The sequence below is a fragment of the Balaenoptera physalus genome, assembly GCF_965194825.1.
Source record: "Balaenoptera physalus genome assembly, chromosome: 1".
NCBI lineage: Eukaryota > Metazoa > Chordata > Mammalia > Artiodactyla > Balaenopteridae > Balaenoptera > Balaenoptera physalus.
The window spans coordinates 140224261-140241130 of record NC_138882.1 but is presented as its reverse complement, the minus strand read 5'-3'; the positions used below and the strand labels follow the sequence as shown (position 1 = coordinate 140241130).

The window sequence follows — 16870 nt, the reverse complement described above, 5'->3', positions numbered from 1 at the left end:
TGTGGCTCACGGGCCTAGTTGCTCCGCGGCATGTGGGATCTTCCCAGACCAGGGCTCGAACCCGTGTCCCCTGCATTGGCAGGCAGATTCTCAACCACTGCGCCACCAGGGAAGCCCCAACACTTTTTAATTTCAAAACCAGAATTGTGATACTGACAGCAGTTTGACAACCACTGGTCCAGCACTTAATAAGTGTTTAATGACTGTTGCCTCTGGTATTTTCACCCATTACACTCTGTCTGTCTATCTGTCTATCTTATCTATCTATCTATTTTAAATTGACCTGCTTTTATTTTATTCACTTATTTTTATGGAGGTATAGTTGGCATACAACATTATATTAGTTTCAGATGTACAACATAATATTTGTATATCTTATGAAAAGATCACAGTAAGTCTAGTTAACATCTGTCACATAGTTAACAGAATTAATTTTGTTAATTCTCATCTCTCTCGTGATGAGAACTTTTAAAATCTACTCTCTTAGCAACTTTTCAATATGCAGTACAGTATTATCAACTGTGGCTGCCATGCCGTACATTACATTTCCCATGACTGACTTATTTTACAACTGGAAGTTTATACCTTTTGACCCCCGTTACCCATTTTACACATCCCTCACCCCCTTCCTCTGGCAACCACCAGTCTGTTCTCTGTGTCCATGAGCTTTTTGGTTTTCTTTGTTGTTTTTTTTTTTAGGTTCCACATATAAGAGAGAGCATATGGTATCTGTCTTTCTCTGACTTCCTTCTCTACTTTTATTTACTTATTTATTTAATTTTTGGCTGTGTTGGGTCTTAGTTGCGGCATGTGGGATCTTTGTTGCAACACGCGGGCTTCTCTCGTTGTGGCACGTGGGCTCAGTAGTTGCGGTACGCAGGCTCTCTAGTTGTGGCTCAGGTGTTCAGCAGTTGCTGCGCGCACAGGCTTAGTTGCCCCGCGGCATGTGGGATCTTAGTTCCTGGAACAGGGATTGAACATGTATCCCCTTTATTGGAAGATGGATTCTTAACCACTGGACCACCAGGGAAGTCCCTGTCTGACTTATTTCACTTAGCATGATGCCCTGAAGGTCTATCCATGTTGCGGCAGATGGCAAGATTTCCTTCTTTGTTATGGCTGAGTAATATTCCGCTGTGTGTGTGTGTGTCTGTGTGTATATGAGTGTGTGTGTATGTATGTATGTAAGTATGTATTTCTCTCTCACATTTCCTTTATCCATTCATCTACTTATGGACCTTTAGGTTGTTTCCATATCTTGGCTATTGAACTGTAGTGAACATGGGGCTACATAAGTCTTTTCGAGTAGGTGTTTTCATTTTCTTTGGATAAATACCCAGAGTGGAATTGCTGGATCATATGGTAGTTCTATTTTTGATGGTTTGCAGAACCTCCGTACTGTTTTTCATATGACTGCCCTCTGGTATTATTATTATTGTTGTTGTTGTCGTCCTTGCTGGTGTTAAAGGATGATTGCATGTCGGCCTTCTCAGTGGACCATATGACCCCACTGGGAGCCCTAGCAAAAAGAGTGGTAGCATCAGCTGTTTCCCTCCTTCTCTTTCCCTTTGTTCGCAGGACTCTCTCCTACCAGCCGTGGGAGGCTGGGGAACATGTACCTCTTTGGTGTTCTTGGAGTAGTGCTTGACCAGAATATTGCCGGAAAGCTATGTGACAGAGGGAGGGAAAAGGGAGGGAGGCAGGGAGAGAGAGAAAAAAGTCCCCCATGGGCAGCAGTAGCAGTCCATTCTGTTTGAGCAGATGGCACTGGAGGAAACAGCAGCTTCCCTTGTACAGATCTGCAGCCAAGATCCTGCCCAGAGAGGCAGCCGACAAGACGCCTGGTACAGCCAGATCCACACCCGGGATCTTCTGCAATGGGAAGGAGTTCCTTTTATGTTGCTTTAAAAGTGAAATTCCTCCCTGTCCTCTGAATGGGGCTAGTAGTTGGGTTGTGATAAGGTTACAGGGGAGTTGAGAAAATCTAGAGAGCTTGTAAGATTTGAAGTATGATCCTACTCCTTGGAGCTGAAAGTTCCCGGTATGGTGGATGCCAAGGCAGACTTGCAGAACTCGAGCTTGAGGAGATGGTTAAATGCTCTGGGTCTAAAACTCATCTTTGATTTTGGTAAACCTTGTGGATTACTATTACTTGCCTTTCCCCATTTGTTCCCTTGCCCAGATTCTGTTGCCTTCATCCCAGTCTGCTTTTTCTCCTTTGCTGCTTATGTAAGGCAGCATGTGGTCCTTCTCCAGATGTTCGTGGTGTGTCTATAAATGCATGTGTTCCTATTCTAGGCCAGAAAATATTCCCGACATAGGACATCCAAATTTTTTTTGGCTTAATGAAATTCCAGTATCTTTTTCTTTTCATGACTTATTTCAAGTCTTAAAATGAAGTTACTGTACAATTTTATTCTTTGAATCTGTGTGTGTGTTGGGGGGGGGGCGGTCACATAACTGATCTGCTAGTGGGATGAGAAAGCTTAAGGGTATTCCTTGTGCTTAGATATTGGATCACCTTCTTTCTCAGTAATGCTAGCCCCTACCCTATCCAAAGTCATGGCTTTTGTCCATGCATATTTTTATCTTGGCTATTACAGAAACACACCCACTGCCAACACATTTCTGGACCTAGGGTACAAAATTAGACTAAGTGAATGTAAATATCCAGTCTGGCTAGAGAGGAAAAAAGCAAAGAGGCCAAACAAAGCATTGGACCTTATTCCCAGGCAGACTGTCACGCCTGAGTTCTGGTCCGGATGCCACTCCTCGCATCTAGAATGGGTGTAATGATCAGCGCCTTAGCTGCCCATGAAGGCAGGGAGAGACTCTCAGTCTCTGGGGTGCCTGTCCTTACCTCAGAGGTAGAGTCTTGGTGGTTGAAAGGATCCTGCTGTAGTTTCAGGCGTACTGAGAAGCCAGCCCTCTAAGCCAAAAGCCAGGTACAGGAAATTGAAATTCCACCTCTGAGATGACAGAGGAAGAGTCCACCTCCCTCACGCAGATGAGGAAACTTGAGGCTGCGATAAGTGAAGGACATTGATGTGTTCAGCCCTGTGGGCAGAGACTTGGAGGCAAGCTTCAGATCAAGACTTCAGATTCCCAGCCTGGTGGTAATTCATTGTAGCGTATTGGCTCTTTGCCTCATTATGAAGCCATTACAGTGTTTTTGAAAGGGTATTGTCCCTTGATAAAAATGCAGATATCAAGAGTAAATAAACTGTATGATCTCACTTATTTGGAATCTAAAAAACACACAAAACAAAACAAAAAACCTTGAGCTCACAGATACAGAGAACAGATTGGTGATCAACAGATTGGTGGTCGCCAGAGGCGGGGGCTTTGGGGGATCAAAAGGTACAAACGTCAGTTATAAGAGTCCTGGGATATCATGTGTAACATGGCGGCTATAGTTAATAAAACTGTATTACGTATTTGAATGTTGCTAAGAGAATATATCTTAAAAGTTCTCATCATAAGAAAAAAAGTTTGGGGACTTCCCTGGCCGTCCAGTGGTTAAGATTCCGTGCTTCCACTGCAGGGGGTGCGGATTCGATCCATTCGTCAGGGAACTCAAATCCCACATGCCGTGTGGTGCAGCCGAAAGAAAAAAAAGTTTGTAACTATGTATGGTGACGGATGTTAACTAGACTGATGGTGGTGATCATTTCAAAATATATGTGAATATCAAATCATTATGTTGTAGGCCTGAAACCGATGTAATGTTATATGTGAGTCATATCTCGATAGAAAAAAAGAAATCACATTACAAATTCTTTCATTTTAATCTCAGAATTAGTGGTAAAGAGATAAACATTTGTACTTTACATAAATTTGGGTTCAAATCTAAAAAGAAAAAGAAATTTTTTTACTGTTAACATCCTTTTGACGTAGGGAGTGATTGATTATATAGATCACGGATTTAAATAATTTTTCGCTGCAATTTCCTTTGGTTAAAACACAAATAATAATTGACCCCATGATGAGCTAAATTTTTTACCCTGAGACTGAATGGCAGAGGAACGGTTTTGAAGACAGGTGTGGTTCATGTGAAATCAGGAGAGACGAGGTCAGTGACTTGATCCTGTTGGGCATCTTAGTCTGATGATGTCCAAAGGGACAAAGAACAGATAGGATTTAAGTCTTTATAGTTTCAAGGTTTTGCATTATTTTACAATAAATAAGTTATAAATTTATCTCAGGTACCTTCTTTTTAAATTTTATTTATTTTATTTTATTATTATTATAGGTTTTTTTTGGCTGCTTCGGGTCTTCGTTGCGGCTCAGGGACTTCTCTTTAGTTGCGGCATGCGGGTGTTCTCTCTCTAGTTGTGGCGCGCCGGCTCCAGGGCGCGTGGGCTCTGTAGTTTGTGGCACGTGGGCTCGCTCATTGAGGCGTGCGAGCTCAGTAGTTGTGGTGCGTGGGCTTAGTTGCCCTGTGTCATGTGGGATCTTAGTTCCCCGACCAGGGATCGAACCTGCATCCCCTGCATTGGAAGGTGGATTCTTTACCACTGGACCACCAGGGAAGTCCCAGAGCATACACTTTTTAATAATTATGTTCATGAGTCTGTCCCCACACTTCATTCTTGGAGGTGTTCTTATATTTGTATCTTTTGTGCCTTGCGTGTAGTAGATGCACAGAAAATTTTGCTTAGATAAGTGGCATGTTCCTGGGGAAGAGAGTTTTCACCTGTGGTTCTGAGTAATTGGAGTGACTCTCATACACTAGGGGTAAAATGGGAGGTCTCTGGTAGGATGCTGGCAGGGTCATTGCACAGCTGGTTGGAGGCCCATGCCACAAAACACCCTTGTCATTGTTGTCCTTATGCTGGCACTTTCTGGGCTAGTTATTGAAAAAAGTATTTGACAAAGAAAGGCAAAAGACAGATATATTCAAATAAAATAAAAAGACCTCATTGCCTTTGCTTAAAGTATTAATAGTAGTTGAGGTTTGGTTTCAAGAGACTTCCATTCCAGTAGTGGATTTTACCTGACTAAAGTTGATTATCTTTCTTAATCTCCACCTTTGTTAAAACAAATCTTTTTGTCTCCAGTGTCAAGAGATTAAGGGAGCCTGGTTGACTTTCTGTAACTCTGGACTAGGATTTTAGGGGTAACTCTTCAGTGGTCAAAGGTGAATTAGCTGGCAGGTTGAATATTTGACCAAATACTCTCACTTAGTTTGTGACCAATAGCCTATTTCTGTTTCAAAATATATTTATACGGAATTTTATTGGCAACGTAAGAGCTTGTATAACTTAATGTGATAATTACCGACTGTTTAATTTTTTTGCCTGACAGAGTAAAATTCCATAAAATTTTGCTATTGAAAGCTTTCTGTGGCTGGCACCTGACCCCAGTGTTTAGGTTCTGAGCTCTGGGACAGGCCTCCTCTGAGGTTGGCACAGGGCCTGGCACATGGTAGATGCTGAATAAATATCAACTGAGTGAGTATTAAGTGGATTCAGAGAGTATTTAAACCATAAAACCAACCACATCCCATATTCTCCAGTTTCCCCTTAGTGAACAGTATTTACCATCTCCCCCCCACCACCCCATTTCAGTAATCTTGTCTTTCACATTTTGGATCTTTATGCATTTATTTCTTTTTGGAAGTCATTCCTTCTCTGGAATGTTTGAGCTGGCAGTTGTGAATATTTAGGGTGGCTATAGAATGGATTTTGTGCCACCTACATATCTGTGAGTGTTTTCTCATGGTTTTTCTAAAGAAATGTTATTTGCTTAGTGGCTCTCCTAGTTATTTAGACAAGGTTTTTTTTTTTTTCTTTCTTTTTTATAAATTTATTTTATATTTGGGTCTTTGTTGCTGCATACAGGCTTTCTCTAGTTGCGGCGAGTGGGGGCTACTCTTCTTTGTTGTGCACGGGCTTCTCACTGTGGTGGCTTCTCTTGTTGCGGAGCACGGGCTCTAGGCACGCGGGCTTCAGTAGTTGTGGCACGTGGGCTCAGTAGTTGTGGCACGTGGGCTCAGTAGTTGTGGCTCGTGGGCTCTAGAGCACAGGTTCAGTAGTTGTGGCGTATGGGCTTAGTTGCTCTGTGGCATGTGGGATCTTTCCGGGCCAGGGATCGAACCCATGTCCCCTACAATGGCAGATGGATTCTTAACCACTGCACCACCAGGGAAGTCCCGGTATTTTCTTTTTAATCAAGATAATTCAAATCGTGTGCCCAAAATCCTCTCCTTTTAGCAGTGGACGGTGTTTTGCCATATTTGCTGCCCAGAATACAATGATCTATGTCAGTCTGTTAAGTGAATATGGACAACTTTAATGTGAAAGAACTGAGGTCAATAAAAATATCTTCCATAGCCTGGAAGCCTGACTTTTGGAGAAATGACCAATTTAATAGGTACTTAAGTTCTGTGTTATCTTAAATTTTTCTACCTGGTATTATTTTAAATATGCAACTTAATAGGTAGTGTTAAATTCTGAAAACTTATATGTTGTCTGATCTGGCTAGAAATTGAAAATATATATTTCTCAAGGTAACCAAGGTCATGTCTATTTTAATTTATATTTAGTAGTAATTAAATGGGATAGGTTTTTAAGATGCATTGCTACAAAATTTATATTGTAAAAGAGGTGGAACATTGATTTTCTTCTAATACATTTAACATTGACAATGGTAATATATATCTATACATATACATACATAATTCTATAATACATACCATTTTGTAATCTGACACTTTCCCTTTCTGAAGAAAGTTTTTCCAAATGTGGCCTTAATCACTGGTGTTCTGGTCAATCTCATAAACACATGATTAGTTTTATTTTTATTTTTTAGTTGTTGTGACACTTAAGAAATGCAAAGCTGTTGGCCTTTTTTGGAGTTACTCTTAATTTATTAAGTTTATTTTTGAAACCTTCCTGGTGGTTTATGGTTTATTATTTTAGTGAGTGTGTGTGTGTATGTGTGTGTGCATGTGCACATATGTATACGCACTAAGGATGCAAAAGCAGTGTAAGACAACGTATGTGTGTGTACAGCCTTTCTTTGGAATACTGCTTGAGGAGTTGGAGCAGGTACGTGTTTTATCCAAACATGCTGGCATTAGCGTTTAATGATACTGCTTTCTCCTCCAAGCAAACTGACAAGGGCAGATGAAGGTCCTGTTTTCTGGAATGGGCTTGTCTTCTGATTAGTGTTTTATTTCAGATTACTGTTGTAGTGAAGTCTTCATTCAGATGTAGATACGTTAAGTCCATTTTGCTCTGGCTGCTGTTGACTTTTCCTGGTTTTTAGGGGGGGTGGGGTGTGGAGCGAGAGACATGGAGCAAGTTTGATTTTGTATCAGATTGGAGGGCATGCTGTCTGTCTTGCTCCAGAGAAGAGCCCAGGCTGCCAAAAATGGGAAAGGATGCTGCTTAGCTCTTTCTCTTCACTAGTAAATTGGATTAAGATGGTTCTGGAAGTCTTCCACAGAGTTATTTTGAACTTGGAGTTGCACAATCTCCGTTGGGTTAGCTAAAGGTACTCTCAAGGGCCAGAAGGTCTTCTAATGTTGCCTCTGCTTTGGACCAGGCCTGTTTGTGCTTGGATTATTGTCACAGCCTCCTTGGCTTTCACCACGCCAGCCCTGTCCAAATTTCACTTCGCCGTGGGCATTGACTTGTGTAGTCACACAAGGCCCTGCACTTAGTGCAATGCTCTGCTGTTGCCATCTAGACATTTTTAGTTTCTGAACAAGGAGGCTCCATGTTTTCATTTTGCGCTGGGCCCTGCAAATTAAATAGTTGGTTTTAGCTGTGGGAGTGGCATTTCTGGAACTACCCATTTTTCCTTTAGTCCCTCGAAGCCCATGCTCCTTAACCTACCTGTCTAGCTCTCTCTCATGGCGTGGTTTTGTCAGATGTCACTAATTGAAGTTCCTCCAAGTATGCCAAGCAGCCCCATGCCTCTGCAACATTGGGTCCTGGTGTTTCCTTCTCCCCGTTTTCCCTCCCCGACCTCATTCATTGCTATTCATGGTTTGAAAGGCTGAGGAAATAAGACTGAGCTATGAAACCCTACATGGCCATCTCACCTAGTTAGTACTGATCACACTTTGTCTATATTTCCCTTGAAAAAGTTGATACCTGGCAAAGTTGACCTATCTATGATCTTGGGGAAATGGTTCTGTAATAACTGTATAGGAAGATCAGATTGATTTTTGCCAGGGGAAAAGAATTCTCTGTAATCTTCAGTGTATTCATTCATTCATGCAACAAAATTTTATGGAGTTATCTATACATGCCAGATTATATTCTAAGCACTGAGGATATGGCAGTGAGCAAAGTAGTATTATTTTTTCAATGAACTAATAACAATATTCTAGTGGGGGAGGACAGAAAGTGAATTCACAAATAGATCAGTATATAATATGTAAAGTCTGTAGTTCTAGAAAATAATGCACAGTAGGATAAGAGAGTAGAGGGTGATAGGGGTGTGTGTTTGTGCTTGTGCTGTGTAGATAGGGTGGGAAGCCCATTTTGAGGTGATACTTAATCAGAGACCTGGATGCAATGAGGGCTTGACCCATATGAAATTCTGGGGGAGAGAGTGTTCCTGGCAGAGGAAAGAACAAATGCAAAGGTCCTGGCGAGGGCACATGCTTATGATCTTCAGGAAAGTGCAAGGAGGCTGTTGTGTCTGGACTAGGATGGGCAATGAGGAGAGAAGAACCCTATATATATATACTATGTTTTTTCTCTATACATAGATACCTAGGATAAAGTAATTTTGATAAAGTAATTTTATGGTAAAGTAATTTATAAATTAGGCACAGTAAGAGATTAACAACAATAATTAATAAAATAGAACCATTATAACAATATACTGTACTAAAAGTTACGTGAATGTGGTCTCTCAGAATATCTTTTTGTACAAATTTAATGCTTTTTTCATCTTAACTAAGCCCTTATCATGCACTGTGTTCATAACTTTCGCAGTTTGAGGTTCAGCAGCAAAACTGGCATGAATTTCTTTTTCCTTCTTCGCAATTTCCCGGATAGATTTGTTCTTACTATATACCTTAGCAGCCTCAGCATACAATGTTTTTCCTTCCTCCTTAAGTCGAACTTTTACCTTTTCACTTAAAAGAAGCGCTTTATGGCTTCTCTTTGGCACATCCAAATGGCCAGCATCGCTACTCTTGCACCTTGTGTCATTATTATGTAAAATATGGTCACTTGAAGGTACTGAGACAGTTGATCTGATTACCAAGACTGCTACTAAGTGACTAAAAGGTGGGATACTCTGGACCAAGGGTTGATTCACATCCCAGGCGGGACGGAGTAGGACGGCAAGAGATTTCATCATGCTACTCAGAACGGCACCCGATTTAAAACGAGTTGCTTATTTCTGGAATTTTCCATTTAATATTTTCAGACCGTGGTTGACCTTGGGTAACTGAATCCAAGAAAACTGCGGATAATGGGGGACTCCATTACTGACAAGGCAAGAAACACTAGGGCAAGAGCAGAGTGGGAGGGGAATGTTGATTTTGGACAGTATAAGTTTGAGGTGTCAGTGGAAGCCATTTAGGAGAGTCAGGAGATAATCAGAGGCCTTAGACGTATCATTTTTGATACTGTTCTTCATTAAATTACTGAATTCAGATATATCCTAATACCATAAATCCTCCAACTGAAGGGACCTAAAACATGAATTAAGCCCAATCCCCAGTCCAGTTTTCCAAATCTCTCTATAATATCCCTTGCTGGGCAGTCTCCATTCAAACATTTCCTTAGGCAACTTTTCCTGTCCATTTATAATTCCTACTACTAGTCCTAATTCTAAGCCCTGAGGATTAAATAAGTTAATGCCTTTTCCATGTGTCAAGTATCAGGTTACGAGTAAATTGTTGTCATGTCCTTCTCTGGTTCTTCTCTTTTCCAAACAAGACAATCCCTACGCATTACTGTTTCCTCATGGGATATTTGCAGCCAGTTCACATCTTGGTCTCTCACCTTGGAAGATGTGTGTCTGTTGTTTATATGTACCTTAAAGTTTGGTGGATGGGACTAAAAAACAGGGCTCTGGGGCTGGCCTGACCATTGCAGAGTAGACACCAAGCTTGTCAGTTACTCTGAGCATTCTGTCTGACAGTGATTTTTCAGATATAAAACATATATACCTTACAGGTATTACCAAAGAGAACTGAGAGCATGCATTCACACAAAAACTTGTACATTGCAGCATTATTCAAAATATCCAAAGAGTGAAAAAAAATAAGATATGTCCATACAATGGAATCATAATATTCAGCCATGAAAATGAATGAAGTACTGATACGTGGTGCAACATGGATGCATCTTGAAAACATTATGCTAAGTAAAGGACCCAGATGCAAAAAACCACATAGTGTGCTTCCATTTATGTGAAATGTGCAGAGTAGGCAAATCTATAGACAGAAAGTGGATTAGTAGAAGCCAGGGCCTAGAGGGAGGAGGGAATGGGGAGTGACTGCTAATAGGTACAAGGTTTCTTTCTGGGGTCATATAAATGTTCTGAAATTAGGTAGTGGTGATGGCTGCACAACACTGAGGAAGTGTTAAAAAACCACTGAATTGTACACTTTAAGATGGTGAATGTTATGGTGTGTGAATTATATCTCAGTAAAGCTGTCATTAAAAAATATGGGTATTACCTCCTGTCTAAAGTTGAGGATCTTAGGAATCAATGAAATAACACGTATAAGTGCCTGAGATAATATGAACTCTCAGTGAAGATTGTTATTGTTGCTCTTAAGGAAAGTAATACTGCTTAGAGATCAGTAACTGCAACTTTTAGTCACTGTTACACTTGTAGAATATTACCTGTTAAATCGTATGCAGTCAACAAATCCTTGTTGAATGAATGTGTTTTGTTCACATTCATGTTTCGCCACATATACGTTCTGTTTCTTGCACGTTACTGATTCCACATCATTCGGCCTAATTTTGGGATCCTTGTCCAGTGATGGGAACTCTTCACAGCCCACGTTTCAGTGTTGAAGTCAGAGTTGGGAGTATAGGCTCAGTCTGGGGAAGGAAGGGCTCTGCCTTAAATTCTAGGTGAAGGTGGAGGCTAAATGATTCTTGAGCTTTTTTGCCTAGTAATATAATTCTGCTATATGTTTTTATAAGAACTTAATTGGCCTGTCAAGAATGTGTTTCTTAGTGGTTCATTATCAGATCCCTGGAGAGCAGAGGACTTCATCTTGGTTAAAAAAAGAAATTCAGTTCCTAGAAATTTAGCAGATTTAAACTGCTAATTTGTTCTCCTGAACCAAACTTATAATTTCCACATATAAGAAATTGTTATTTTAAATTATGATATGAGCATTTTTTTCTATGAAAAAAATTTTAAAATTCACATCTTTTTATGAACTTGGCATTCCACTAATAACACTGCGTTGCTTCTACAACTGCGTCAGCAAGGTGCCATCTGCTTATCCTGAGGCTCATGAAAAGAAATAAACCAGTTGATGTTTGTGTCATCCAGCATTCTTTCTAGAAGAGCAGTGGAAAATTTTTCCTTTGGTCTCTAAGGAATGGTTGTGCCTCTCAGTTTCCCCGTGCCATCAGGGAGAAATAAGAAGGCAAAACTGTCAGAAAAGAGTTTGTAAGTTTTTTTTTTTTTTTGAAGCTTCTTTTTTGAGAGTGTCTTTTTCCTGTCTTTAATAGAAGTTGGTGATATGGCAAAGCAGTACATAGAGAAAAGTCTTTTGGTTCCAGATCACGTGATCACACGCCTCATGCTGTCAGAGCTGGAGAACAGGCGCGGCCAGCACTGGCTACTGGATGGTGAGTTGAACGTGTGGGTCCGCTGGACCTCTGCCAATAGCGGGTCATGGTCTCCTTGCACACTCCCGTAATTTCTTACAGGTTGCAAAATGCCCTTTTCCCCTAAACGTTCAGTCATCTATTTAGACATATTCCAGTTTGGCAACGTGATAGAAACCTCACATGGTGAAGCCTTTTAATTCCTCTGTCTGCAGACCACCATCCCTAGAGCCATCAGCTTGAAGCAAACCTTCACTGAATTCCTGTTATTGTTCCAGTTTTGATCGTGCCTTTGTTTCCATGACTAAGTCGTCATAAGTATGACTCATCTTAAATCAGAGGTTCTTTCATTCAAAATAGGCCACATAAATTAAAAGCATTAGTTATCATTTTTTACCTGTCAGATTAAAAAAGATCGAAAATCTGAAAACCTTTTATGGAGAGTATAGGAAGTAAGTATTCTTGAGAGTATAAAATGGACAACCTTTGGAGGGCAGTTTAGCAGTCTTTATATTTTTTGATTCAGCAATTCCCTGCTTGATTTCTTGCCTGAAGATGTATGTTAAAGGCTGTTTGTTTTCAGTGTTATTTGTAAATAGCAAGACACTGGTAACAACCTATCTATCTATCATAGGGTTGCCTTAAATTTTGGTATGTCCATTAACCAAATAATCTGTACCTCTGTGTTGATATGGATAGAGCTCTAAGATAAACTGCTGAGTGAAAAAAGCTAGTTGCAGTATAGTTAATATCATATACTATTATCTCTATAAAAATGGAGTGACAGTATAATATTACTATATATACTTACAAACACATATATAAGCTGTCTTTGGAAGGATATAAAAAACTGATACTAGTGGTTGGCTCTGGGTAAGGATTAGGGTTGGGAGAGAGATTTACCTTTCACTGTATATACCCATTCCTATTGTTTGATTTTTAATATTTAAATCATACATAGGCCTGATTTTTAAAAAAAAACTCAGACAAATATCATATGATATCACTTATATGTGGGACTAAAAAAATGATACAAAATCAACTTACTTACAAAACAGAAATAGACCCCAGACATAGAAAACAAATTTATGGTTACCAAAGGGGATATAGCAGTGGGGAGGAGATAAATTAGGAGTTTGGGATTAACATATACACACTACTATATGTAAAATACGTAAACAACGTGGACCTACTGTATAGCACAGGGAACTATATTCAATATCTTGTATTAACCTATAATGGAAAAGAATATGAAAAAGTATATATATTCAGTTATACATATAACTGAATCACTTTGCTGTATACTTGAAACTAACGCAACATTGTAAATTAACTATACTTCAATTTTATAAAAATGGTTAAGAAAACTCAGTCATTCCTATGATACTTAACCCAGGAAGATGCATACAGATGCTCACACACAAAATACTGCACAGTTTTGTACTTGAGGAAGCTGGAATTAAGGATCATCTACTTTTAAGTTTTACCAGTGTAAATCTTTTCATTTATTAAAGGAAAAAAATGGACTGGATGGATTATTTGTGTTACTCTTTAATAGCGGGAGTCCTTGGCAATGAAAATCAGAACTTGGTGAATATACTGCTTTCTAGGTACAGAAAGGGTAGTGAGATTTATATATAAGAAACTTCTTTCCGTTGCAGAGTAGTTTTCCTTTAGTTCACACAATGCACTTTTCCCTATCTCAGCAAGTTGCGACAGCTGAAACTTTGATGTTTGCCAGCCACAGAGAAGCCAGAGTGAATTGTCCTACATTTTAACTATCAGATTGCCTATATTTCTCCTGAAGTCTGGAGCCGTAAATCTCCATAATGACCAACATGTGGTAGAGTATTTATTCTATATTGGTGTTTCTCAAAGTGTGTAGTGTGCAGTGTTAGTGATGGCTAGACAAAAAAAACAGACTTTGTTGTTAAATGTGTTTAGAAAATGTCAATTTAAATATTAAAAGTTGCTTGAATTTACTGAGCACTTACTGTATGCCAAGTATTGTTCTGAACATTTGATATTTATTATCTCATTCAATTCCTGCAATAACCATATCAAGGTAGAGACTGTTATTTCCATTTATTGATGAGAAAACAGAAACAAAGTAAGGTTCACTTGCCTATCCAAAGTTAGTAAGTCCAAACTTAACCAATTTCTTAGGACTTTAATGAACCTTTAATATGATAATGTGATTTAAGTCTTCATAGAAGGAAATGTCATGAGGCGTTTTCTGAATGTATATGACCATAGAATGTCCTACCCTACCTCTAACCTCTGGGATTTGTTCTATGGTCCATTCTTTGTGAACTCTACTATTCAACATTTATTCTTCACTTTGGAGGTGTTCTGAAAAGTTGACTATAGAGTAATCATATCTTTCTAGAATACCTTCCATTTAAAAAAATCAGGACCTATGTTCTCATGGGGCTGGAGGGAACCAAGAGACTGAACTGAAAACTTTTGTCAAGAGAAAGGCTGTAATGGCCCGTGGAAGGCATGTGTTTATCAGGCAGTAATGAATAAAGCTCCTGCTGTGTGTCAGGCACTATCAGGTGCTGTTGACAAAATGACAAGACACTTTCTGTATTCTTACGGGACTTATATTACAGTAGGGAAGTCAGGTGTATAAAAAATTGACAGTATAATACAATCATATACATGTGATACGCTGAAGACACAAAGGAGAAAATTGTCGGTTCTATTGGTGGGAGGCAGGAGTGGAACAACTTTATGGTAAAAGAGATGAATAGAGAGATGTCCTGCAGGTTGATGAATGGGGGTTGGGAAGAAGGATTTTTTCAGCAGAGGCACAATGTGAACTGGGTAAGAGAGGAATGACTTAGCCTAGTGTTCTCCTGGGCCTGCAAACAGAGAGGCAGGGTAAATCCTGGGATGATGGACTTTGATTCTATACAAAGATGGTGGAACTGGAAATTTTTGGCTATGGGGACCACCGAAGAGTTAAAAAGGGGAATAACATAGTCGGATGTATTTGTGTTTCAGAAAGACTATTCTGTTAGCAGCAGAGCTATTGGATGCTGGGGTAGGGGAGGAGGTGGTGACTAGAAGCTGAGTAAGAGATTGTTAGCACAATTGGACCAAGAGATGTTGAAGGCCTGAATTTAAGCATCAGCAGTGAGATGGCGAGGAGGCACCATTCCTGAAAGACTGCATTGAGGAGGAAGAATTGACAGGAGTGTGACTTATGTTAGGCACTGTAGCCCTGGGGTTTTCTTTGATCGCCTTCCCAGCTTTTGGAGTTTCTTGACTGTCATCACCTTCCCTACACTTCTCCAGCTATGTTGATTTCTCCAGACTCTAAACATTTAACTCAAAAAAGTTAGTCTCCCACTACTTCTTCTTATGTGGGTGTTTGCCAGGACTGATAAACTTTAGCTCTGCCACCACCTAACAGTAATTTCTCTAGTTTAAATTCTTTAATTGTAAGGCTTCTCACCTTATAAAATAAACTTGTGTAGTTTTAAGTAAACTTAACTGTTTTAAAAAAGGATCATCATCTATGTTAAACTCCTTTGGGAAGGTGGTTAGTATAATAACCACTAATCCCAGTTAGAACCAGACTACCCCCTTTGAATCCCAGCTCTGCCATTGTCAGTGCCCTTGGGCAAGTTACCCGTAGGTCTCTGCATTTTTTTCCTCATGGAAAACAGAGATTACGAAAAGGATGGAGTAAGTGAATATACGGAAAGTGCTTATATTTGCCATATAGTAAGTGCTATGTGAGATTGTGTGATTTGTTGTACATAAGGTACAGGTCATGAATTTTTGTTTTTAGGTTACTACATGAAGTGGTAAGTTCAAAAATAGTTTAAAAAATATTCAGCCACGTGAAGTTGGAAAAGTCAGCTTCAGTTGTGAAATGTTTTATGTATCTTTTCACTGCTTTGTTTTGCTATAACTTCCTCTCGGTGAGTAACTGAAGTTCTTTTACATCATAGGCCTGTTTTTAGTAAAGGACGTCAGTCTCCTAACTGATTTAGTTTGTATCTTTCTAAACACATGTGGTCACGGTTTCGGTTGTGATTTTTCTTTAAAGCTCTGGAATAAATCCATTTGGCAAAGTGAGGACCATCAAGAATGCTAAGTTCTGTGTTCAGTTTGAAACTCCTTATGTTCCAGGGCACGTGTTCTGCGGAGGACGTGCCTATGGAGTGTGCTAAAGGTGATTGCATGTGGAAAGGTCAAGAAAAGAATTCTGGATGACAGATGACTCATCATCTTGGTCCATATGGCTGTAAACAGGCATCCTACAAATGGTGGGTGGAAACGCGTAGCATGGATGCAAACCAAGGGGACGGCAGGGGTGGCAGTGGATGGGCTTGGTGAGTTCTCTGTGGTTTGGTCAGCTATGTCCTTGCTAAAAACAGTTCAGCACCACCTTGCCTTCACAGTGTGCTTTTTAGTCGGATAAGAAACACTCTTTTATGTGTTAATATGTGTATATAAGTGTGGTTTTTCCCCTCTTTTTTTCTTTTTCTTTCTTTAATTTCTTTAGACGTTTAATGTGTGAGAGCAGTTTTCTGAAAATAATTTTAATTTTTAAGACAAATATTCAACCAGAGGAATGTCATACACAAGCCTTCTAATTTTGCTATGATGGTTTTGTTTTGTTTGTTTTTTGTTTTTTAAAGAGGGTGTTTACTGCTTACTAGGTGATCTTAAGGTGAAGTAACTAGGGAACAATAACCAGCTCTTATAAATAACCAGCTCAAATACAAATTCTTCACTTTTTAAAAAGCAGCTGGCAGTGAGATGGGGCCCGTAGGGAGGTGTGTTAGGTAGTAGATTTTTTTTTTTCGTTTCTAAACTTGGTTGCCGAAACCTGTGCATTTATTTAAACAGTAACCTGCAAGTTCTCAGGCTCAGTCCCAATTTATCTCAAGATGTAACAGAATTGTCTGCCAGGTGACTTTAGGTGTCATCTAAATATTTAAATTTGTTGTCAAATTTCGGTTTGACAGAAAGCAATCTTAAATTTTGGAATTATAAGTGGAATATAATTTAAGCCTTTTCATTGGAGATAAAGGTAACTTTACAAGGAGAGTCATCATTCAGTCCATGGTTGTATA

The 16870-nt window shown here is 39.5% G+C and overlaps 1 protein-coding gene across 7 annotated transcripts in view; it reads left to right on the top strand.

Annotated features, from left to right (window-relative positions):
* Nucleotides 1-16870, top strand: part of AK4 (adenylate kinase 4) — a gene marked incomplete at its 3' end in the record, with an annotated part of 74605 nt that overhangs the window by 23387 nt on the left and 34348 nt on the right. For 6 of the 7 annotated variants that reach the window (XM_082453841.1, XM_082453837.1, XM_082453840.1 and 3 more), the window contains exon 3: nucleotides 11676-11795. The exons of the other annotated variant lie outside the window; for it this stretch is intronic. In XM_082453841.1, the coding sequence (XP_082309967.1) occupies nucleotides 11676-11795 (120 nt within the window). The remainder of the gene's footprint in view (nucleotides 1-11675; nucleotides 11796-16870) is intronic. 7 annotated transcript variants of the gene reach the window in all.